Raw genomic sequence first — 25,498 nt, forward strand, 5'->3', positions numbered from 1 at the left:
AGTTTATATGTAGATGACTTAATATTTACTGGCAATGATGAATTAATGTTTGTTGAGTATAAGAATTCCATGTTGAGGGAGTTTGATATGACTGATTTGGGGAGAATGAGGTTTTTTCTTAGCATAGAAGTATTGCAGAGGTCGGATGGAATTTATATTTGCCAGAGAAAATATGCTTTGGAGGTGTTGAAGAGGTTTAAGATGGAGAATAGCAACTCGGTTCATAATCCCATTGTTCTAGGTTGTCAACTTTTTGAAGATGAGAATGGGGTTGGTGTTGATAAGACTTTGTTTAAACAGATAGTGGGTTGTCTCATGTACTTAACAGCTACGAGGCCGGACTTGATGTTTGCAGTAAGCTTGATTAGCAGGTACATGGCTAAACCAACTGAGTTGCATTTACTGGCAGCCAAAAGGATACTAAGGTACCTGAAAGGAACCACTGGACTTGGAGTCTTTTACAAGAAGGGAGGGTGTGAAGGTCTAGCTGATTATGCAGATAGCGACTATGCAGGAGATCTAGAAGACAGGAAAAGCACATCAGGCTATGTCTTCATGTTGGGATCTGGAGCTGTTGCCTGGTCCTCAAGAAAACAACCTATAGTTACACTTTCAACCACTGAAGCAGAGTTCGTGGCTGCAGCTGCTTGTGCCAGTCAAGCTGTTTGGATGAAGAGGATACTTGAGAAACTGATTCTGGAAGAAAGTGAGTGTATTACAATTCCTTGTGATAATAGTTCCACAATTAAACTTTCAAAAAACCTTGTGTTACATGGTCGAAGCAAGCACATTGACGAGCGCTTTCATTTTCTTCGTGATCTCACATGAGAAGGAGTAGTTGAGTTGGCTTATTGTGGAACACAAGATCAGCTGGCAAATGTGATGACAAAGCCCCTCACATTGGATGCGTTTCAGAGGTTTCGGAGTCAGTTGGGAGTTTGCCAAGTTCCTGAATTAAACTAGTTGCAGTAGGGAACTAGTTTAAGGGAGGGAATGAAGAGAAAGTTTAGGGATTCAGTTAGGAATTTAGATAAGTTGTTGCATTCAGTTTGAATCAGTCCTAGTCTTTAGGGTACTAGCTTAGTGTTTCTAGTTGCACTTATCACGTTGATTAATTGTAAACGTGAGCTATTTTTTCTCATTCTGTTAAACTTGTAAAGGCTATTTATAAGCCTAGAATGCTCATAAGATTATGTCATTTCCAGAACTGTTGTGTATTATTAATTTCTGTGTTTCGATTCTTAACAGAAACTAGCCATAGTAGGACATAGCCTTCATTCCTTAGCTCCACCAAGCCTTCGCACTTCACATATAGCTGTAAAAATCGCAATTTCAATTGGTATCAGAGCGGGTAGCTCTTGAAGGGCTTAACCACCTGGAGTTGATCCAAGGAGCTTAAGAATGTCATCTAACCAAGAGGGCAATACCGTCTCACAACCACCTTACTTTGACGGGTCTAACTACGCCTATTGGAAGGCTAGGATGAGTGTCTTTCTAATGTCACTTGACCACATGGTTTGGGTTATTGTCAAAGAAGGATGGACGATACCCGTAGAACAAGTCGTGATTAATGGTAGTACCATTAGCGCTCCCAAAGATAAATCCAAATGGAGTGCCGATGAGAGAGCGCGATGTACCTATAATGCCAAAACTCTCAATGCTATTCTCTGTGTGCTTTCTCCCGAAGAATTTAAACGCGTATACACCTGCGTAACCGGGAAGGAAGCATGGGACATCTTGGAAGTCAACCACAAAGGAACTAGCACAATAAAAAGATCGAAGCTTCAGCTCTTAATGACCAAATTCGAAAACATTAATATGGAAGAGTCTAAAACTGTCATGGAATTCTACTCTAAACTGAATGATAATTGCAATTCCATATGGGGTTTAGGAGAGAGGATTCCGGAATGGCATATATGTAGGAAAATACTTAGATCCCTGCCGGATAGGTTTACTCCTAAGATAACCTTAATAGAAGAGTGTAGGAATATAGATGAAATGAAAGTAGACGAACTTATAGGTTCCCTACAAACATTTGAACTGCACTTTAAGACCCCCTTTAAAGGAAAGAAATTGGTTGTCCTCAAAACATCATATAGGCATTCACATAAACATAAAGAAATTAAATCTGAAAGTGATAATGATGATGAGGATGAAGAGGATTGGCTAAAACACTTAAGAAATTTCTCAAATTTACTAGAGGGAAGAGTTGTGACAAGAAGAACAAAAAGGTTGAGAAATATAAAGGTAAATCTGCTAAAACACCTAAACAAGTCCAATGTAACAACCGTAGAAACTACGGATATTTTGCCCCAAATTGCCCTAGAAAATAAAAATCTAAAGGCAAGGCAATGATGACAACATGAGATGATATGGAGGAGTCCGAATCCACTCTAGATAACTCCTCTAGTGTGGAAGACATGAGCCACATGTGTATTCTATCGGCTCACATCACACCATCCCTCCCCACAAATTTGGGAGACCATAATTTCACAGACGACTCTTTGATAAGAATTTTGTTTGTCGGATTGACTTGTCAAAGGTCAACTGAATGGGCCCTAATTGAACACAAATCAAGTATGATTAGGGGAACTAGGGCCTATTACATTGAAATACAACAAAAAGAAGATGAAAATATCAAAAAGAAAGTGAAGGTTTACCCTTCTTTTGAATTTTTCCATGATGGTCCACTTCACTTTGATTTTTCAAATCCCATTTAAGTTATCTATTTTGATCCCAAAACGTCTAGACGTAACCTAAAACAAGTTTTTAAGCTTCTTCCATGGTTTAAATGAAAAAAAAAAAAAAAAAAAGGAGACAAGTTTTTTTTAAAAAATCAAAATTGGACTTTTATGGGCACATCGGCCTGTATCACCGTATCGGCCCCGTATCAATGTTAATACACCCAATATCAGTCGATATACGCCAATGCAGGTCAGTACAGTCCCGTATCGCATATCGTCTCATGTTGATACAGATACGATATGATTGTATCAACTGATACGATACCGATATTCATATATATGATCCCAACCCAATCAAAAAATCTTACATGCTGTGAGTTAGCCTACCTCCATTGCATTTCTCAAAAGTGAATCTAGTTACATTGAAGTCTCAACCTAATACATCGCAACATTTTGTGTGATTCAAGGAAATTTAATATCTTCCCCTCTATATCTTGTCAACCACATGCGATATCAATAGTATTGGCCAATGCTTTGATATTTAAATCACTGGTGATATATGAATATTACATTCTCTCTACCAACATCTAAAGAGTGCTAGCATTTTAAGAGAAAATTTTCAACTCTACCTGACAATGGTGGATGACATGCAGGCACTTAGATATTACTAAGAAATTGCATACAGTGTATACAAGTAATTCAAATTAAACGATCCAAATTATAGGTCCTAGTTTAGACATATCATGAACTAAAGATCACGCTTATTTGATTACCAGATTTGTGGGCAATTATAGGATTATTAAATATGAAAAATATCCCGTGAACTTATTTCAACAAACAAGTGTCCAAGAATTAATGGTGAGGATTGTTCAACCAATTTGGTTTTAGGAGTGTAAATTAGCAACGGTGGGTTCCACCATATGGTCGCCTTCATTTGAATTAATGTACGAGACGTGTACAATTTCTGAGTACCTATGTACAAGGTATTCTATATCGGTAACGGTATGGTTACTACCATTACCGATACGGGTATCAGCCGTGATGAATGATACGGGGGCGTAACGACCGTTACAACCCCCGTAACGGTTAAAAATTTTATTTTGCCAAAATAAATCTCAAAAAATATCTAGAAAATCTAGAATAATATAAATATTCCAAATATATATTCATTTTTTGTTTTGAACATATTTATGGTAGTGTAACAGTCCACTCTTTGGTGAGAGTGCTGTATCAGGCTGTTTAATGAATTTGTGAACATGATTATATGTATCTAATGTTTACACATCACAATCAAGCATTAGAACTAGAAATTAGAAAAAAGGCATAAATACTACTTTTTCAATTTTTAAAATTTAAAAAAAAAAAAAAAAGAAGCCATCAGAGCTTCTATTTGCTCAAATCACTTCAATCTACGGTTTTAATCTTAAAAACTACAGTAAGAGTGGCCGAAATTTGTTGTAAAATGATCTAAGAGAGTTTTTGGAATGTGAAAAGTGAAAAAATGAGGAGAAAAATGAATTCAAAATAAAAAAATGAGGAGAGTTTTTCAACCGTTACTATGGTAACGGTCATTACACCCCGTAACAGCCTTTACGGCCACCGTAATGATCAATACAGACTCAAAAAATTAACTACCCCGTTTCACCCCCATATCACATAATGGTCATGACTATTACCTATACGTATCGGCCTTTACAGGCGTATCATAACAGATACGGAACACGTTGCCTATGTATCAAGCATTATACTCAGCAAGAGTATCAAATAACTCACCGTATTTTAAATAACAAGATGAAGTAGCTCCGTAAGTCAACATGACTATAAATACAATTATTGCAAAAATTGCTTATCTTCTCCACCAAAGAAAACTTTTAGGAAGCTAGAAATTCAGGACATATAAAGGACCCATTCATATCATTTATGGTGATGATCACACCCAACAATAGGATGAAGCCATTCCTCAGTTGAACTAAGGACCAATTTTCATTATGGCTGAAAATTATGAGAAACATAAACAATAGGATGAAGCAATTACTCAGTGAAACTATTCCAGACCTTGATTAGGTTTGACAAAGCCCAAGCAGCTGTTCTTGCAGTCGAACCCTTATTTGACAGCATCATGCATGCAAGAGATGGTAAGGCTCCTTGGGCAAGTAAAATATTCCTCAGCTCCTCTCCTTCACCAGCAACATTTCCCAATGCCCAAGCACACTGCTCAGCAACTAGCACGGAGCTCTTCTCTATCCAATATGTAAAAGTTATAAATCACAAATCAAACATTCATCCCAGCTCAAGTCCATACAATAAATCAATAAAGGTAGACCTAACAACAACGAATTAAAAACAAAAATCCGACACTGCATCTAATAGAAGAACAAGGGAAGGGCTATGTAACGGGCTATGTTGTCAAAATAACACTGATTAGATTATCTTACCCAACCATAAGTTGGACTTCCTTTTTATAGCCATTCATTTTCTAAGCCATGAATGGGATTGTTAGGAATCTCTGACAATACTAGATGGGCCTTGACAAATACACACTCAAATTGACCACTAGGCCCATTTTTCCATAAAAATGATTTTCACCATTTATCTTGTAGCTTATTGATCAAATGGTTAGAATTGTTCAAATGGAGTGAATTTTCATGATAACCCATAAAACATGGTGAGGATCCAATGGATAGCCTACATCCGTCTCTATGGATATCTAAGTGTCGCAATACAACTACAACTTTATAGTTCTTTGATAGCACTAATCAGCTCTCAATTGTGGTGCCTAAAAGCCCAATTATGAGTCTAGTGGGCCCCACATATAGAGTTTTGCTCAGAGATATTATAGGGGAGATAAATTCTCTATGGTTGTAGCTTAATTCTTCAACATCTTCATATAGAAAAGATTTTGACGGATTTCTTAGAGTCCAAAATTAAAAGGTCTCTTTGGTTGTCTTTAGTAATAGTTTCCACATACAAGGAGTCTAATGTGTCATTCAAACATTAATATTTCTCTATTTTGGGACATTTAATTCTTGAGGGATCTTTAATGGCATAAATTAAATGAGAAAGAGAAAAACAAAGAAGGAAGAAATTTAGATCCAAATGGGTGGTATTGTGGGCTGTGAAACAATTCAGCGCCCTCGTAGCATTATAAGTTATAGTACTCCTAGGTGCATCAAGATACTTGCACCATCCACTCAACCGATCTAGACCATTCTGACACCCATTTCGTGGGCTATGCTGTGAAAATTACATAATTACGTGTCGTTAATCATTGTCCATCCATAAGTAGGACCTTTTTTATGGCCATCCGTTTCAAGGCTAAGGGGATTTTTAGGAATCTTGGATAAAAATGATTCTTTAGGACCATATGCAATCATGATGGGCCCTAACAAATACACGGATCAAATTGCCACTTAGGCCTATTTTCCTAAAAATGTTCTTCACTGTAATGCCATAGTCTGCATCCAGATGGGCCCCAACAAATGCACCGATTGAATTGGCAATTAGGCCTATTTTTCCAAAAATGATCTACACTGGGCTATAAATAGGTAGATTTGTTCAATTGGAGCCCCCCTCCCTCCCCCTGTGTGTACGTGAACGTGTAGGTGTGTATGTATCATGTAAGCATCTTTGTAAATGTCATATGGCAATGATAGATTGGAATAAAATATGCGGAGAAAATACTCTTGCAGTGGGAGAAACCAGGGAAAAAAAATTTAAAGAAAAGAAATCAACCTCTTTGATTTTGTGGTTTATGCATAAATACATTTTATCTTCTTTTCCATCTTTATCATCCATCCCAAGACACTCGGGATCTAGGACAAAATCATCGTCCGTGACATCGATTTTTCTATGTTCTTCTTTTGTGGCATCTTCATCAAATGTCTTTCCCTACTTCTCAATTGTTTAAGCTTCTCTTTCGTTTTTAATGCATGCTTGCCAAATTCATTGTGCAGCAAATTGATCTTGAACTTAAAGGCATCATACACACAAGTAGCATGACTCAAGATGTTCCAATTCCACCAATCCTGTTACATTTGCAAACAGTCCACCAGTAGAAAACAGTCTTGAAATTTCTCCTTCAAAACCTCCCACAGTAGAATTGGCAGTCCATTCAATCGTTTTGACAATTTTTGCAAGTGTTGCCACAAAATCATCGTGACAAACTTCAATGAGAAGTTTATCCTCAAGTTGCAAGCAGCCTCTCGGCACTTAGATGGCGTTGCAGCAATCACCTAAAACTGGGAGATTACCTAGACAATGAAGGCCTAGGCAATAGACCTAAGCCCTGTGGGTAAAGAGACAACCTATCCACCGTGACAAACCCCCATTACATTTTTGAAAAGTTCATATTGCTTTATAACAGTTCCTAAGAACAGAAGTAAATCATAAATCAGTATGTTTGAATGCCACATACACAACTAACCTCCAAGGTGGGCCACAAGTAGAGGTAATGCAGGCAATAGAGCCTTTGTCTGCTCTGGTTCTCCAGCTGCTATGTTAGTCAGACACCAGGCTGCTTCAAGCAACTGCAATATAACAGCAAAGAAATAATGAAATCTTCTCTTTAAGGCTGAGTTGTCTTTTTTCTTTTCTTTTTCTTTTTTTTTTCTTTTTCATTTTTCCTTTGAGGGGCATTAGAGAAGTAGAATATTGCACACAGCCACAGAAGCACAGGTGCGCACGCAGAAAATGAATGAACATTACCAATTTACACACTCCCAAAAGCATGTAATTAACAGGAAAATCTTACTCCTAAGTTGTGAATGTTGAATAAGTGATTAGCTTCCAATTTCTAACAAGAATGACCTGTACAAGAAATGTTTAAACCAGCTACTACCACAACAGAAGTCAAAATTTCTAGACCTGCTCATCTGGTGATCCAAATGAAAGACACTGCACAAGAACAGGAATTGCCCCAGCTTTGAGGGCCGCTTCAACAGGAGGTACCTCAGACTTCGACAACAAATGCCTCAAATCACGAAGTACCTCTACCTTCCTCTGCATAGAACCTTTTCCCCTGTAATTTCAACATAATCATGATAAGAAATGAAAACTGTCAAGCCAGAACAGGGAAAAGATGGCAAGCACTGAGCAAAACCAGGGAATGCAATAAGCAAGTAAACCATGGACAAATTAACCAGAATGTTATGAGAATATGAACTCTGATGTAGTACACAGTGATTCGCTACCATGTTTTAAATATCGTTATCGTGTAACGTATCGTGCCCTTGGGATACAGATAAATATCGGTTATCGCATGGGATATATCAGTTGTATCGCGTTATGTATCGCTGTCATTGGGAAACATGGGAACATTGCGAAATTGGTCGAATTTTTCAATGAAACTTCAGGGATTGTTGAAAAAGGCATCATTACAGACTTAGAAATCAAAACATTCCCAAAAAAAAAGTTACACATAATAGGGGTTTCCTTTGTTTCGGGTCCTAATATATGTGCTTTCCAGCTGAATTGATACAAGTATATACAAAGTCTATTCATATAATTTATAAACGTAAGAAGACATGTATGGAAACACAAGCAATACATTCAAAAGCAAAAGAAGAATTGCTAGATCAGGTTACATACATGTTTAATTTTGTGTTTGGATACAAAGATTGCAACTGATTTGTGAGAAATTGAGAATTTTTTATTTTTCTCAATTTTCCACAACTTGACCCATCTCCCCCAAATCTCGAAATCGAAGTTCCAAATCCATGATTTTTCATGGAAAACATGAAGAATCATAGATTTGTAACCATTTGACACTGGTTTAACGTCATTTACAACAAAAACAAGGATTGAAAATTGAAAATGCTCACTGGATTGAATAGGTGGGATGTGTTGGCACTACCTGTGCGTTTCATATCGCACAGGTGGGATACAATATAAATCGTGGGATATATCTGCTGATATCGTCAATATTTAAAACACTGATTCACTAAAAAGCTAAGCACATGAAATTTACAAGTTAAGAAATACATCAAGTCGCCTCTGTAGGATCACAAAGCCTCAAAATCAGAAACATCACAAATCAGAAGGCCTCAAAATCAAAAACATCACGAATCTGCCAGATCAGAAACAAGCATGCATCCGTACATGATTATATCATACATTTCTTTTATGAATGATTATATCAGCTCACAAGTTTCTGGATTTTGCATTTACCGTACAGAGAACCTTCAGAAAGCAGGACGAAAAACAGCATACCTATGGTTCATGCAAGGGAATTTGTATCTACATCCACCCTGATTGACAAAAACAGACTTTCTTTTCTACTTCCCATTGTAAAGTTCTGTAACTTTGTGCTGTTGTATTACGAGAAGTAGAAAGAGTAGGTGTATCCATCAATTGGTGCATATAAATGGTGGCTCCATTTGTGTAAATATGTTTGCAGCTGCCTATCACAAAAAATTTATGGGCATCAGTGAATGAAATGCAACTAGGCATCAGACTTAACATGTCATATCTTGTCCAGTACAAAATCTAATTACCAAAGGAAATACTTGATTTGCAGAGGTTATGCAGCAATTACAAACATTAAATGGATTTTGGGAACCAAAAGAAGTTTCATTTTAGTAATAATTGATGTCTTGGAATAAACATGTTATATGCTAGAATTGTTCGAACCAAACACTCTCTAAGGTAACCACAAAACTATTCAACAACAACACAAGAATTTAACCATTTTAGCACTTACACAGTGTCAACATGTATAGATATTTACATGCATTGACATGTATTGACACGCAACACACGAAGGTTCCAGTGCCAGAATCTTTTCTAGACATAAGTATTAAAAAGTTTATACCCATTTTACATCATTGCAGAGCAAGGTATTTTGTATCAGTAACGGAGGCCATAACGGTCACCACCATTACTGAAATGGGTATCGGCCGTAACAGCCAATACGGTAGCGTAACGACCGTTACGACCCTTATAATGGTCGTAAAAAGAAAATTGCCCAAAAAGTTCTTAAAAAATATTTAGAAAATACAGAATAATGTAAACATTCCAAATATATATTGATTTTTTGTTTTGAATATGTTTATGATAGTGTAACGGTCCACTCTTTGGTGAGAGTGTTGTATCTAGTTGTCTAGTGAATTTGTAAACATGGTTATATGTCTCTAATATTTACACATCACAATCAAGCATTAGAACTAGAAATCGGAAAAAAGGCATAAATACCATATTTTATTTTTTGAAAAAAAAATGGCCATCAAAGTTTCTATTTGCCCAAATCACTTCAATCCATGGTGTGCCGTAAAGGCCGTTACGGGGCCGTAAAGGCCATTACATAAAGGTAACGGTGGTAACCGTTACACGTTAAGGGGTCGTAACGGCTGTAACAGCCGTTATGGAAAGGAAAAAAAAAAACTCGTAATTGTCGTTAACGGCACGTTACATCCCCTATAAAGGCCATAATAGCCCCGAAATGGCCTATTACAGGACAAATATAGGTTTTTCTTACTTTTTAATCAACATTACGGGGCAGATACAGGTTTTTCGGGTTTTTTTTTCAATAAATAAAAAAAAAAAAAAGAGACCGTAATGACCGTTATGGGGCCGTAACAGCCATTATGCCCTTTATCATAAAGGTAACGACGATGGCCGTTACGGCCACCATTACCGTTACAGAACACCTTGCTTCAATCTACGATTTTAATCCTAAAAAATATAGTAAAAGTGGTCGAAATGTGTTGTAGAATAATCCAGGAAAGTTCTTGGTATAAGAAAAGTGGAAAAAATAGAAGAAAAATGAATTTAAATAGAAAAAAAAAAAAAAAAAGATGGCCGTTTTTCGAAACAGTGTTATGCCCCGTAATGGCCTACACGACCCCCATAGAGGCCGATACGGTCTCAGAAAACCAACTGCATCTTTTCAACCCCATATCGTGTAACGGTCATGGTCATTACCTATACATATCAGCCTTTACGATAGTAATGTAACGGATACGGAACACCTTGTTGCAGATAATGTCCTGCCTATACAAGTTTACATTGTCAATATTATCTCCCACCAAGCGTTTTTATATACGCCACATTGCAAATTTGCAATCATAACTATTTTATCCATTTTCCTTGGATCTCACTTGACCTTTATCGCCAACGTCCTCATTTATAACAATCTTGTAGTTGTATGTGCAATAAACCATCCTAAACCGAGAAGGTACATTTATTCAAATTAAACAATAAAAATCTGTGAGGTCAATAAAAGTTTATATCATAGCATAGTTTTATAACATCAATGACCAATATAACAGCATTATGACAGTTTTGGCTACCCTCGCGCGTTATGAGGTTCCACACACTAATGACCTATAATATAACCAGTGAACAAATAATATCGATAATACAGCCATATTTATCGCCAGCCTGGCAACACCGAAACCTCTGGAATTTGCAAAATTTCCTGGTACAGATGCTATCACTAATATATTGTCAAAATATCGCCATTATGTCAAAGTATATATCCCATGTCGATTTTACTGGCGATATTATTGCCAACGCAAGGAGAGCTCCCAGAAACACGATATTGCTGGAAAATAAAATATATTTAATCTTTTGAGAGGTTTTTTTTCGAACCGGGGGGGAATTTAGACTATACCTAGTAGATTTTTTGGGGAAGAAGCTTCGATTTGGTGGAGATTCAAGCAATGAGAGCGATGTTGGGCCAAATCTTTGAATGTGAGATTTTTTGTGGAAAAAAAAAAAATATATATATATATATATATATACATATATTCTTCTAGAAAATTGAGCATCAATTTCAATCTAAACCCATGTATGTATGATTCTCGTGGATTTGAGTTGAAAATCTCAAGATTTGGAGGTCAAAATAGGGGGAAATTGGAGAAAATGTATTTTCACCCATTTTCTCCCTAAAATTACTAATTGAGGGCCTAAATTTTTAGTATCTTCATCAGAGTTGGCCGATCCATCAATTCATGTAAAATTTTGATTTTTCTAAAAATATTTTTTTAACTATTAATAAGTTTGAAAATCAATTAAAAATCGGTTTTATTTGGAAAACTAATGATCTATTTTATTTTTTTATTTTTCTTTTTTATTTATGGATGGATGTTTGTGAATGATAACTTGAATTTTTTGAGAAAAATATTACCTTTCCAAAGATTTAAAAATATTAAAAATAAATATAAAAAGAACTATTTTTAAAAAACTATATTTTTCATTTCAAAAAATATGTTTTCCCATGGATGTATGTTGTTTGACATATTTATGTGAGTAGGTGCATTTTTTGAGAGATGGAAGCATGTGTGTATGTATCTAACATAGGCATGTATGTATGTGTGCATGGACAGACGGATAGATGGATGGTTGGAAAGGTGGATGATGGATCATATATGATGTATCTAAGGCTCTAAGTATACATGTAGGCATGGATGGATGGATGGATCATGCATGTATGTACATGTGTGGATGGATGTATAGATGGATCATGCATGTATGTACATGTGTGGATTGATGTATAGATGGATCATGCATGTATGTACATGTGTGGTTGGATGTATAGATGGATCATGCATATATGTACATATGGATGGATGTATGCATGGATCATGTATGAACATATGTATGTATGTATTTATGTATGTATCCACGTATGGATGGATGAATGGATGTAGTAATTAATGTAAGTATGTAATGTATCTATAGATGATGGATTAATGGATGGATCAATGGATAGAGACGCATGTATATATCAATGTATGTATGTATGTATATATGCATGCATGCATGGATGCATGAATGGATGGATGTATTAGTGTGTATGTATGTATGGATGGATGGATTGATGTATTGATGTGTGTATGTATGAATGTATCTATAAATGGATTGATCAATGGGGGCATACATGGATGGATGTATGGCTCTTTGTTTCATAAACAATTTCAAGTGATTGACGTGTTCCTGACGATATTATTGTTGCATTTCTATACGGGTATCATAAATTAAAATGTCGGAAAAAGAAGCAAGGAACATCAGGTGGAGACATGGACAACAAATAGAGGGAAATAGATTTGGAATGGTTTGCAACTACCGTGGGCTTGCATCGAGGAGTGGGGAGGTTTCAAGGTTAAAGGAGCACTTAACAAGGGGTACAAGAATATGAAGGATTGCCCAAGTGTTCCAAAGGATGTGAGAATAGAGATGAGAAAGGTGTTGAGCGAGGGAAAAATACACAAGCAACAGCAATAGCAACAGACATGGGAGAGGGATATTAGGGAGGAGTTGCGATTCATGGACGGGGCCTAGGGACCGTGGAGGAGTGGGATGATGATGGTGATGATGACGATGACGTGGACCTAGCATATCACTAGGATTGTGTTACTAAGAGGGATAGAATGGAGTACAAACTAGCCATGTGCTAGTCATTGGCATCGGGTTGGAATAAGGAGCAGAGGTAATGACTTGATGAGACTAGGCCAATGTTTTAGGCCTCTAAACGTGAGCTTGGCAGGCACGGTAGAGGTGGTAGTGGCTTTAGTTCTTGCTGGCCTGCCCTACAGCACACTCAAAGCACCCATGTTCCAAATGCACCCATTGCAGGTGCAAAGCAAAGGAGGTTGATATGTTATGGAGCAATGGATGATTTAGGGCCTGTTTGATAGTCAGTAAATACAGGTAATCGGTGGTAAAAGCACAATGATAGCTTTCGTTGGATGTTTGGAAGAGTCCAAAAATATGTAGGCCCGACCATGATGTACATGTTATATCCATGCTACTCATTCATCTTTTCAAATCATTTTAGTGTATGACCCCAAAAATGAGGCAGATCGGAAATTCAAGTAGAACACACCACAAAAAAATAGTGGGTTCAACAGTGGACATCATTATTCCCATTATGGGCCACTTGAGCTTTGGAACTGCCCATTTTTTAGGCTCATACCCTAAAATGATTTGTCAATATGAATGGATGGCATGGATGAAACATATAGAACATGGTAGTGCCAACAAAGTTTTGCCACGTAGCACGGTACCCAACAGCACATAATTTGAGGCTTCTTTCAGATGCCACACATTTCCAGAAAATGCAAAGGTAAATAATTATTACTTATTTACAGTTGACTACCTGAAATTACAAATAATCAAACAAGCCCTTAGGGAGGCATTGAGGATTGCTATAGAACCAAGTGGTGCATTTCGAACCACATATGGAATCCAACTCACATTTCCATAATATAATCGACGTCATCTAGCGCGTTGGCCAAGGCATGAAGCTTCAAACACCAAAGGAGATCTCGAGGTCTACCTTAACTACAAGTATGAGGAGATGCAGGCTTGGGTAAAGGACCTCAAACCGAACGGTGAGACATACAGAGTGACAGTGATGTATGACAGTTGGGCAAGGCCCAAAAAGTTGTCGATCACTTTTTTTCTAGAGATAAAAAAATTTATTAAACAACCCGCCAAGGCAAAACGCAAGATAGGAAACGAATACAACCTAGAATAATCAAACAGAAAAGGAAAATTGGGAGGCGACGTGATGAGGATATCAAAGGATATACTCGAGCGTGCCAGAGACGAAGGCAAGCACCCACATCGGCGCAGCTATCTTTATGGATGGGAGACGAATTCCAGATAGGGCCCGTCGAGCCACTTTAAAGACCCCACATGCATTGGACGTGCATCAGGAAGACCCCACTTAGGGATTATGCACATGACCTGCTTAGGAGACAATTTTAATCATAGGATTTTTATTTCGTGTGGGCCACCAGATCTTCCAACTCTAGGCCCCTTGGACCCTGATCTTGTTTTATTTATGTTTTTTTTTTTTTTTAAGGATTTATTTGACAGTTAAGATTGATGGTAAGTGTTTTGGTTTGATTATTTTGGATGACGGGCCATGTCACTTAAGTGAGTGGCATATTCGTAATTTTTTTAAGTTTTAATATAAAAGCAAGAGGAGGACGTCCAACCCTATATATATGTGTGTGTGTGTGTGTGTGTGTGTGTGTCTTATGTTGAAAGGGTGTTTTTCCTCTTTGTTTTTAGGATTTATGACAAACCCTCTCTTCCAATCGAAATGTGGAAGGGTAGAAGCTTGCTTGGTGGTGGATTCCTCCAACGTGTTTTCTTCCTCTTTCTCTTCTCCAATAAAGTACTCCACTCCTTCTCTTTGTCTTCTTCCCCTTCCCTTACATTTCTTCTAAACCCATCAAAACCCAACCCAATCCACCTCCTTTCTTTTTTTCCCAACCCATCCATACGTAGACATGCATGCACGTGCATCCGTACGGGCTGCCACATGTGGGCCCCCTTTTGGTAACTTTCTCTCCTTGATTCCCCTCCAAACCCTACCAAATCCATAGATCCCTTAATCCCTAGATCCCTAATTCTAAATTTATTTATTTTTTTAAAAAAAAAATTCCCTAATCTCAATCCCTAAATCCCAAAACCTTAACAAAAATCTGATTTTTTTTATAAATCCCTTGCCCAAACCTGATTTTATTGGCGCCATTGTCTTTTCATGTGGTTGTTACACTACACGCGCTAGATTGGAAGTCCCTACTTCCAAGTGGGCCGCGTATGTGATAACCTAGGCCATTTGCGTTACAAATCTGAATTTTCTAAATCTATTATGTGGATATGTTTGGTTTTACATGTTGAATGCTAAAATAATGCGTAATTGATCTCACATCTTGCATCCTAAGTTAGTTTCACTCATCAATTTCACTCATCCTACATCAAATTTGGTATCAAAGCCTAAGTTTAGCATAGGGTAGGTGTTCGACGAAATTCCTAAACCAATAGTAGAGCATATATATTGCATGTAACTTGCTTAATTTTCTGCTTGGGTATTTTAAAAGTCCTATATTGCTGGAATTTTCAAGCTTAAGTGACTTTAAGACACCTAGTTGCTGAATTTTCAGTTTTCGCCTTATTAGAATCATTCTAGGATTGTCCATAGAGTTTAAGGTACTTGGGGTCATCATACATAAAGTACGGGTGCATCATATAGTATCTCGCATTGAGCATCATCAAATCTGAAATTTGCATCACATTCAGCTAGGTTGCCTTTCATTAGGGTCGTTTAGTGTATGCAAATGCGCATGGGTCGTGGTTTTGGTTTATTCCCCACCATGAACCCAAATTATATTGTTGAGGCTCTCGAAAAGATAAACCGCCGTCCGACGGCCATTGAGACGCACAATAGGACCACTGCAGCACAATTGACTGCTAGCAACGAAAGTATCACACGGCTAGAAGCTACTCTCATGGTACCCCCATCACCGGGGAAGACTACCAGTCTCAGACAAGAGGGCTAGCGAATGAGGACCCAGTTGGACAAGGTCCAGTCCCAATAGAACCCACTAGAGATCGTAATAGAAACTTTGGTCAGGGAGTAGGTCATGTAGGACTGCGTGCCCACGCACCCCGTAGAGAGTCGCAGGATTGTTGCGACCCTGAGGAACAGGTTATGAAGAATGTCAAAGTCGATGCTCCCAATTTTGATGGTCGCTTAAACCGTTCCTTGACTAGCTAGCTGACATAGACCACTTCTTCGAGTGGCATGACATGTCAAATTGTCATCGAGCGAGGTTCGCTAAGATGTAGTTGACGGGTCAAAGCCAAGCTATTTTGGACCAATACAAGGCGGAAGGCAAAGCGACATGGAGATGAACCCATAACATCATGGGTTGAGATGAAAGAACTTCTTAGAGAAAAACACGTCCCGCTCTCCATCCGTGATCGCCTTTTGGATCAGTGGCAATCCTTCAAGCATGGATCAATACCTGTATCGGATTACATCAAGAGATTCGAGGAGTTCACGATGCAATGTGATGTCAACAAGTCCCTTGCTGTGACCTTGTCTCATTCTAGGATGGGCATGTGCCCCAAGATTAGGCGTGAGCTCATCCCTCATGATGTTGGTACACTAGAGGAGGCCTACATTAGGGTAAAGGAGCTTGAACGATACCTAGTGCAACCGACCATGAAGCAGTTTGGGTCCCGTGATTCCCGTGGCAAGTTGCTCCTCAGGGAGCCAAACCTAACCTTGGAAGCCAGACTAAAGCCCCAATTGGTGCTCCCACCTATAATAGAGATATTAAAGGTAAGGCTCTAGTCAGCACTAGTTCGAAAGGAAGTGAGCACATGCAATGTTTCCGCTGCATTGGTTATGGTCACCTCGCAAAGGAATGCCCAAACAAAGAAATAGGTAAAGCTCTAATAATAGATGAGGCGGATGATGCCAAAAGCAATTGAGGTGTAGAGGAACATGAGCCTAATATTAGTGCTAGTGATGAGGAGTTTGATGAGCAGGAAACCCACACTCTCGCTATAGTTAGATGCGCCTTTGCCCAAGCTAAAGAAAATGATGATTGGCATATGAACACAATCTTTTACACTTATACCAAGTGTCGAGAAAAGAATTGTAAATTGATCATGGACAGTAGCAGTTGTACCAATGTGGTCTCTACCAGCACCGTGAGTCGACTTGGCTTGAAAATCGAGTCTCTCGCTCTCTCTCAACCCTATAGAACGTCGTGGGTTGATGAGTCCTCCATTCCGATCTCACAGCAATGTTGTATCCCCATCATGAGCCTAATATTAGTGCTAGTGATGGGATCAAAGATCCTTCGATGGAATCGAGAAACTCCAGCATATAGGCAATTGGTCGTTGGACGTTTCTAGCCACCTTCAATTGATCGAGCCCTGCGCTTCGATCAATTAAAGGGTCCGATAGAGACCCATCGATGGCCTGTTGATGGGATGGAAGATCCCCCGAAAACTGTTGTTTTGGGTTGGTACTTTTAGAGCAGTTTCGCACCTCTTTTATCCTAACTTATCATGTTCCATTAAGGCTCCTAAGGCTATGTGATGATCAAACAAGGTTTAACTATAAAGGTTAGGATCATCTACAGGCTAGGTTGTTTTGGATCTAAGGTTAGGGTCACTAAGGCACCTCAACTTACTTTTTTATTCAATCATTGATGCTCCAAGTCTTCATGTGTCTTCGGTCTTCAACTTCCAAAGGCTCAAACGACTAACTGACATACAGATGCACGTGATTGACAAATAGTTGCACAAATCAGTGCAGTAACAGTATATGCATACAGCTTGATTGTGACAAAGAACCTTAGTGAACACATCAGCAAATTGATCCTGAGATTGGACATGTGGTGTAGAGATTTCATCGTTGGAGACCTTCTCACATATGAAGTGACAATCAACTTCTATGTATTTAGTTCTTTCATGCTAGACCAGATGGTTCGCGATGTGGGATGCCACGTGATTATCACAAAATAACCCCAAAGGTAGACTCGTTGTAACCCCATTTCTTGCAACAGTTTATTGATCCACATTGACTCAGAGGTGGTACAAGCCATTGCTTTATATTCTGCTTCAGCACTCGATTGGACCACCACACTCTGCTTCTTGCTCTTCCATGTGACTAGATTTTCTCCCACAAATGTACAATACACAGTCATAGATCATATATTTGCTAAAGAACCTGCCCAATTTGCAACAGAGTACCCTATGACTTGAAGATGATCGTTCCATTTATACAAACTTCCATGGTCCAATGCTCATTTAAGGTATCACATAATTTGAAAAACTGCATCCATGTGAGGTACTCTCGGAAACCTCATAATTTGGCCACTCATAACATAAAATATAATCGGTCAAGTGATGATTAAGTAGATAAGTTTTCCAACCAATGTTCTATAACTACCTGAGTCTTCCATAGAATCTTCTTGATCGCTTAAAGAGTTTGTTATTAGGATCCATCAGTGTATCGATTGGCTTAGTACCATGAAGACATGTCTTCATGAGAAAATTCAAAACATATTTCCGTTGAAACAGAATAATTTCTTCCTTGGATCTAGCTACTTCTATAACAAAAAACATTGAAGATGACTCAAATCTTTTTTAAGGAAATGTCGTTTTGAAGGTATTTCTTTAACTCCTCAATTCCCCTATTATCACTTCCTCTAACAACAATATCATCCACATACAATACTAGTACAATAAGGCCTAAGGTACCTTTCCATACAAAAACAAAATGATCAGCATGGCTTCAAACAAAGCCATAGTTCAACACAACTTTGTTCAATTTATCAAACCATGCATGTGGAACCTATTTCAACCCATAAATCGCCTTACACAGTTTACACACTTTGTCATACTCCCCTGAGCAACAAATCCATTTTGATTGCTCCATACAAACTTCTTTTGTGAGATCACCATCAAGGAAGCATTTTTACATCGAGTGGGAAGTGGGGCCAACCAAGATTAATAGCCACAGACAATATAACACGAATGGAGTTCAACCTGGCCATAGGAAAGAATGTTTCAGTGTAATCAACAAAGCATACACATTCAAAACTTTGGGAGGCAAAGAAAATAACGGAGTATCTGGGAGTAACATTTGATACGGTGATTGACCCATTAAAACAGACGAGTGCATCCAAGTTATCAGAAAACACACTGTGAATACTGAATCACTCCATAAACTTTTGGAAACATTCATGTGAATTAATAAAGCACAAGTTACCTCAAGTACGTGACTATTTTTCCATTCTTAAATATCGTTTTGTTGTGGGGTGTGCACACATGATGTTTAATGGAGGATGCCTGTTTTAGAAAAATATTGACTGAAAGCTTAGGATATATTCCTTGGAATTATCAAAACGAAACATAGACACTTTTGAATTAAATTGATTTTGTACTTCCATGTGAAAAGTTATAAAATTAGAGAATAAGTTATAGCCATCTTTCATCAAATAAATCCACACCATTCTTGAGAAATCATCAACAAATGTAACAAAAAATTTGTACCCTAACCTACTAGATATTTTAATTGATCCCCAAACATCTAAATAAACTAAAGATAAATGAACTAAATTATGCTTTCTACACATAATGGAAAAGCAACATGATGATGTTTGTTCAACTCACACACATCACACTCCAGACATGACACGAATGAAAAAGAAAGAATGATGCCCTTCAGAATCTTCAAGATGAATGAATGAGATGGCATGCCACTAATAAGGGGTGATGTTTTTTATGCTACTAAGCCTATGACGTCACAAGCTAGATAGTACAACTCATCATGTTCATGTCTCCACCAATCTTCTTCTTCTTCTTCTTTAAATCCTATAAAATATAATGTGAAGAATAAAAAGTGACAAAGCAGTTAAGAGATTTGATAAGATTGCTAACAGACAAAAGACTTAAAGGAAATTTTGGAATAAATAGGACAAATGATAATGAAAAGTAAAGACTTGTATGAACAGTACCTATTCCGCACACTTTGGATTGGGTACAATTTGCCAGAGTGACAGATGAACCGATACGGCCGTTACATAACCGATTTGGCACACCATGCCTGTGAGAATTCTATTGGCCATGGGGTTCTACACAAAAGCTTCAAGCCTTGGTGGAATTGTTGACATCCACACTCTGGCACGTGGAGATGCAACCTCATCCCTCTTTGATAAGGACCAAATGAAAATACGCCTTCCTTTGAACCTTTGCACACTTTTTTGTCTTTGTCATCCAAGTTGATATCAGATTCATATTACTTACAACGAGCCTACTAAAAGACAATACACCCCCCTCAGCAAGGTTGGGTCTAGAGATCATGAACTATACGACCAAGCACGATCATACTTGTGACAATCCATGACTATTGTGTCTGTATTAATGGACAATGTGAAAAGTGAAGGAAAGGATTCTGGTAGAGGAATCTCATCAAGTCACATAATGCCAAAAACTCATCCCATCGCCTCATCCCACAATAAAATGGACTGCACTCCTAAATATGTTGCTAACCTTGTGAGAAAGACTTTGGCTTCTTTCATCATGCTCTCGACCAAAAATACCGATGGCTTTTCCATGCTAACAAACCCAGATTCCTTTTAAGTACTAGTGAACACCCAATTCGGATTCATTGTATTCTCTAACGATAAATTTCCTCCACAATGCATTTGGCTCCTCTAGACCTCCACTAACATTTTCTTCGCAAAGGCCAATTTTTTTCTCTCTTAGTAAATTGATGCCTATGTCCTTCGATTTTTCAACATTTTCCCATTCACTACATGAAATTCATGTCTGTCAACTTTTCCTTCGTCATCCCTCTCCTTGCAACTTTTTAACACAACACTCACTCACATCTTGAATAAAGAAAGAAAATATACTAGAAGATATTGGATGTCGCCAATTTAATAAGCATAATATTCCATCCATGGAAAAATAGGATTTTGTTCCATCTTGCCAACATTTTTCTCAATCCTTTTGGTTGTGCGATGCTTGAAGGAATGTGTTGATGCTTTAACTTCCAAAGGGAGTCAAAATATTTCATTGGGAGTGTAACTCTAGGATTCTACTGCACGCATTCAATTTGCTAAGGTTTGGACATCTTCCTAACGAGTCACTACTCATGCCATGGAGTGTTTGTTAAAGTTGACTATAAGGCCAGAAATCGCTCCAAACACCATACGATTCCCTTGAGACTTTTTACATGTTGAAGCAAAGAGCCATACATGATAAGAGAATCATTAGCGAACTGAAGATGAGTTACCAATAATTCGGGGGAAGCAATCTCAAATCCTCCGATAAGATCGATACCCATAGTTTTTTTTTTCCAAAAGCAAACTTAGACTCTCCTCTATAATGGAAAAGAGCAAGGAAGAAACAGGAAGTCCTTGTCTCAACCCTCTATAGATGGGGAAAGGCTAATAAAAGAACCATTTAACATAGTCAGAAAGGATGCCAACAACATACCACCTTTAATCCACATGATCCATCAATTACCAATCCATTCCTTGAAGCAAATAGAGAAGAAAGTCCTAGTCCACATGATTGGATTCCTTTTCTTCTTCTTCTTCTTCTTTTTTCTTTTTCATTAGCATGATCATATGCCTTTTCCATATCAATCTTGCAGTAAAGACCAACTTACTCTGAATTTTTTTCCTCGAGTCAATACATTAGTTTGCAACTTGAAGAAAATCAAGAATTGGCCTTTCCTTCACGAATGCCCCTTGATACGAGGAAATAATCTGATTCATAAGATCCTTCAACCTGGTCGAGAGGCATCTAGCAAGGATCTTTTATGTACCACTTGCTACACATATCAACTTTGAAGTCTTTAAGCATGCTGCCTCTTCAACTTTAAGGATAGAATTTAGTATTTTAGAATCTTAACAACAAGACCAGAACACTACTCGTGTCATTGTTGCGAAAAATATTTTATCATGATTATGGTGATGAGAAGTCATATTGTTCATATTCATGATGAAAGTCATGGCACAAGTTGACGCCAACTGCCAACCCGATGCAACCCTTCTTTATCCAAGACCGGCAAAAACAGCACAAAAACTCCCACAAGCGCAATGTAATAGACTATTACATGGTTGATTACAATCAAGCACTATCTAATAGTCTATTCCCTAGGTTGATTACAGTCAACAAGTTGAAAAAATCATACCAGGAAGGGGTCTAACTAAAGGTATGGCCCTTGATGGAGTGGAACGGCGGAACAGGATTAGTGTAGCCAACCCCAACTAACTGAGATAAGGCTTAGATGATTATAATGATTATGGTACTGAGATGTAACCAATCTCACAAATTTATCCCAAGGACTGGGATTCAAAGTATCTGAGTTTTACCAGCCATATGACACAAATAAATGGACAGGTTGTTGTATTTTCCCTTCTATTATAGCAGCAAGTGGGATGACAAAATAATGATCAGGTTGGACTGTCAAGATTTACAATTCTTAAATGAACTTCCAATTGTAAAAATTTGAAAAGAGAGAGAAGCATACGGGTATAGAACAGCAGATTTTAATTCCTCAACAGCATGACAAGTCTGAGCATCCAACGTTGCTTGCTCTTCATCAATGATCATATCTCTATCTAAAGAAACATCATTGTTCTTAACAATTCCATCTCTGCATAGGCGCTTTGTGCGCACTAACGCATCTCTTCTTTCCTTTCCCACTGTAACTGCATGCTGCCGCCTCCTATGTGCTGCAACATCACCAACTGAAAACCACATATGATACATTATTTCCATTGCCATGGTGAGAATGGTAAGATGGTGTGCAAGCAAATTAGCCAAAAGAAATGCAGAAGTGCGTTAAAATCAAAGGTAGGAAAAAGAATTTGAGATATTCCAACAAATCATAGAAATTATCCTTACACAAATAAACATGCTATAAAAGGTGGCGCAGTGCACCTCCAATCCCACTACAAAATAACGTGCAACAGAAAGAAAAAGGGGGTGAGACTTAACCTTATTGACAATCCGCAAGCTTTTCATGGTGAGCTATAAAATCATTATAGAAGTGCAAGCCTTGAAGGGAAAAAAAAAAGGAATTAAAGCATGAGCTTTTCATTTGTGTCCACCCCCCATCGTCTTGCATCATTATTTCTTCCAACTCTTTTTTATCGCGAGAAGATCTCACTAAGAAAGAGCAAACTAAATAACAACATAGGAATGCGACTCGCAAATAAATGGAAGGTCATAGCTAAGGCATTCACTTCATAGTTTCCTTCCCTAAGAGAATGAGGAAGGAAACAAATAAAGACCAACAAATCTCGTTTATAATTCAACCCATTCACCTTGGAAACAACCCATCATAGTGATGGCTCAAGATCATCACATTGAGAAGATGCAGAAGATCCAACAACACAATCTTATGTAATCAGAGTCTATCAAACAAGGAGGATTACATCACCAACTTTTACAGCGTCAAAGAATACCGACATTGATTCAAACTAGAGGATGATTTTCTTCCAAGTTGGGGGTCAAGATGCATAGAGCAAGGGCCATCATTATGGGTCCCACATGAAGATTGCATTTCAACCTTATCTTCATATTGTTTCCTAGTCGCTTAGTTTTATGATAACGATTGGTTGGAGATTATTGTTAGAGAAAAAATAGAGTTTGAATTAGATTAGGGCTTTTGATGAGGCACGCAACCTACTTAATGGTCTATTCTTCAAGAATCTTCCTCTCCTTGGCAGCCTCTCCACCTCAGCCTAGCTGGATAACTGGATCAAGACCTCGGACTTTCCTAACTTCTTTACCTCCAGGGCTTCAAACCCAATTGTTTCAATAGCTCCAGAACAAAGATCCCTTTGTGGGCCAGAATCTTCACCACACTCAATTCCAGCCATCACTTCCTTTCCTTGGTAATAGGATCCCAACCCTAATAGATTTAGATTCCCACCCAAACCTACTGTTGGACGGCATTCCCCTTCCTCATGTCATCACCATAATGCCTAGAAACCATCTGGAAACAAGATTTCTCAACCACCCAGGACAATGAAGAATCAGTCTAATTTGCATGTTACATTCCTGTAGGTTCCAATTGGGAGGGTCTATCCCACCACCCACTTGCCCATGTCTCCTGTTTTTTGACACAGAATCCAAGCCAAAATTGGCTCGCTGGAAGGCTGGACCCTCAAGGATTTACCTCCCCATTCAATTCCATCAATCTCCTCCATGGCCTTCTCATCATCCTCTTCCAATCTCATTCTAGCAAAAGCGAAGCCTCTACTCCTCTCCAAGCTCTTATCACAACTCCAGTACTGATTTCAATGGATAATAGGGAGTTTGGAAATGGACAGCATAATCCAATCTTTTGAGATGGCCCTTTTAGGGAATGTTGAGAACGAATGTGTCTTCTTCTAACCATTGTCCCGCTGATAACCCCGACCTAATAACTCAGTCCATGCCTCCGTTTTTTGTTTTGGTCCCATTGCCTAACAACTCTTCCATAGAATTGACATTTGTTTTAGATGGGTCACATCTTCAACTAGCCATTTAACTAGATATTGTTTGAGAATGGCCCTCCTAATTGAGCTTCTCTCACAATGACTGCTTTGGATTAAACAGACTGACATGCGGAAAACCTATGAGAAGGAGAAATGGCAGATGTTAGGGAGGAGAAATGAGGTAAACAACTCAGGGATTCTAATTAAGGTAGGTAGTCAATGACCACGGAAACGCGAATGATGTATCCCTAATGCAACGGGAGTGGTGGACTCATGCAACTTCAGCGAATTTGGAGCCCTAGGAGCACCATTATTTAGGTAGTCGTCAGAATACCGAACCCGGAAATGGTAGATAGGAGTCACAGAAACTAAGTTCAAATTGATTCACGAAGATGAAGAGGTTTCCGCAAAGAGGAAGAAAGGAGAAGAAACCAAAAAAAAAAAAAAAAGGAAATAGAGAGAGAGAAAGAGAGAGAGTTGGTGGGGAGAAAGGGGAGAACGTGCCTGAAGACTTGATAGGATCTCTCCTGTGGGAAGCCAGCCCTTCATCTGCCATATTTTATCTTGAAAAGAAGCTATCCAAGCTTGAGATAAACCCCAGGAAGGAAATAAGTAAACTAATAATGAATGAGCAGCTGGGATAAGATCGGAGGGAACTTTCTGGACTCAAGAACGGATGGGAAGAAATTTGTGTTTCGGACAACCGATTGGTAAAAGTCACACAGCTAAAGCCTACTCACGGGCGGTCCGTCATTGACTGATGTCAAGATCGATCCACCCTCGTTTTCTTTATTTTATTTTCCACCTCTTTTTTCCCCCTTTTGCTCGTACGTCATTCGGAGACGCCGCAGATATAAGTTTCGTTTTCGGCAATTTCTCGGCCCAGTAATTTTTCAGGAGATTTTTATATTTTGAATTTTTTTCCCAAATCTGGTTGAAAATAAAATATTAAAATTATTATTATAACGGGAAATTTTCTAAAATACTTCGTTTCATTATATTTATTTTTTTTTCGAATCTCACTTTTTACCCGCTGGATTTTCAAGACCACCCAGA

At 38.2% G+C, this 25,498-nt stretch overlaps 1 protein-coding gene across 4 annotated transcripts in view; it reads right to left on the reverse strand.

Annotated features, from left to right (window-relative positions):
* The window catches only part of LOC131253265 (importin subunit alpha-9), an 87,995-nt gene extending 62,735 nt beyond the window's left edge, over window positions 1–25,260 (reverse strand). Inside the window, exons 1-5 of one of the 4 annotated variants that reach the window (XM_058254214.1) lie at window positions 24,947–25,258; window positions 22,486–22,705; window positions 7,548–7,701; window positions 7,108–7,210; window positions 4,740–4,924 (exon numbers count right to left, since the gene is read on the reverse strand). In XM_058254214.1, coding sequence (XP_058110197.1) covers window positions 4,740–4,924; window positions 7,108–7,210; window positions 7,548–7,701; window positions 22,486–22,705; window positions 24,947–24,998 — 714 coding nt within the window. In that variant the 5' untranslated portion in view covers window positions 24,999–25,258. Of the gene's footprint in view, window positions 1–4,739; window positions 4,925–7,107; window positions 7,211–7,547; window positions 7,702–22,485; window positions 22,706–22,955; window positions 22,994–24,946 lie in introns of those variants that run through there. The other 3 variants (XM_058254210.1, XM_058254213.1, XM_058254212.1) reach the window with 3 other exon arrangements.
* Window positions 25,261–25,498: the final 238 nt, after the last annotated feature.

Source organism: Magnolia sinica, chromosome 8, assembly GCF_029962835.1.
Source record: "Magnolia sinica isolate HGM2019 chromosome 8, MsV1, whole genome shotgun sequence".
Taxonomy (NCBI): Eukaryota; Viridiplantae; Streptophyta; class Magnoliopsida; order Magnoliales; family Magnoliaceae; genus Magnolia; species Magnolia sinica.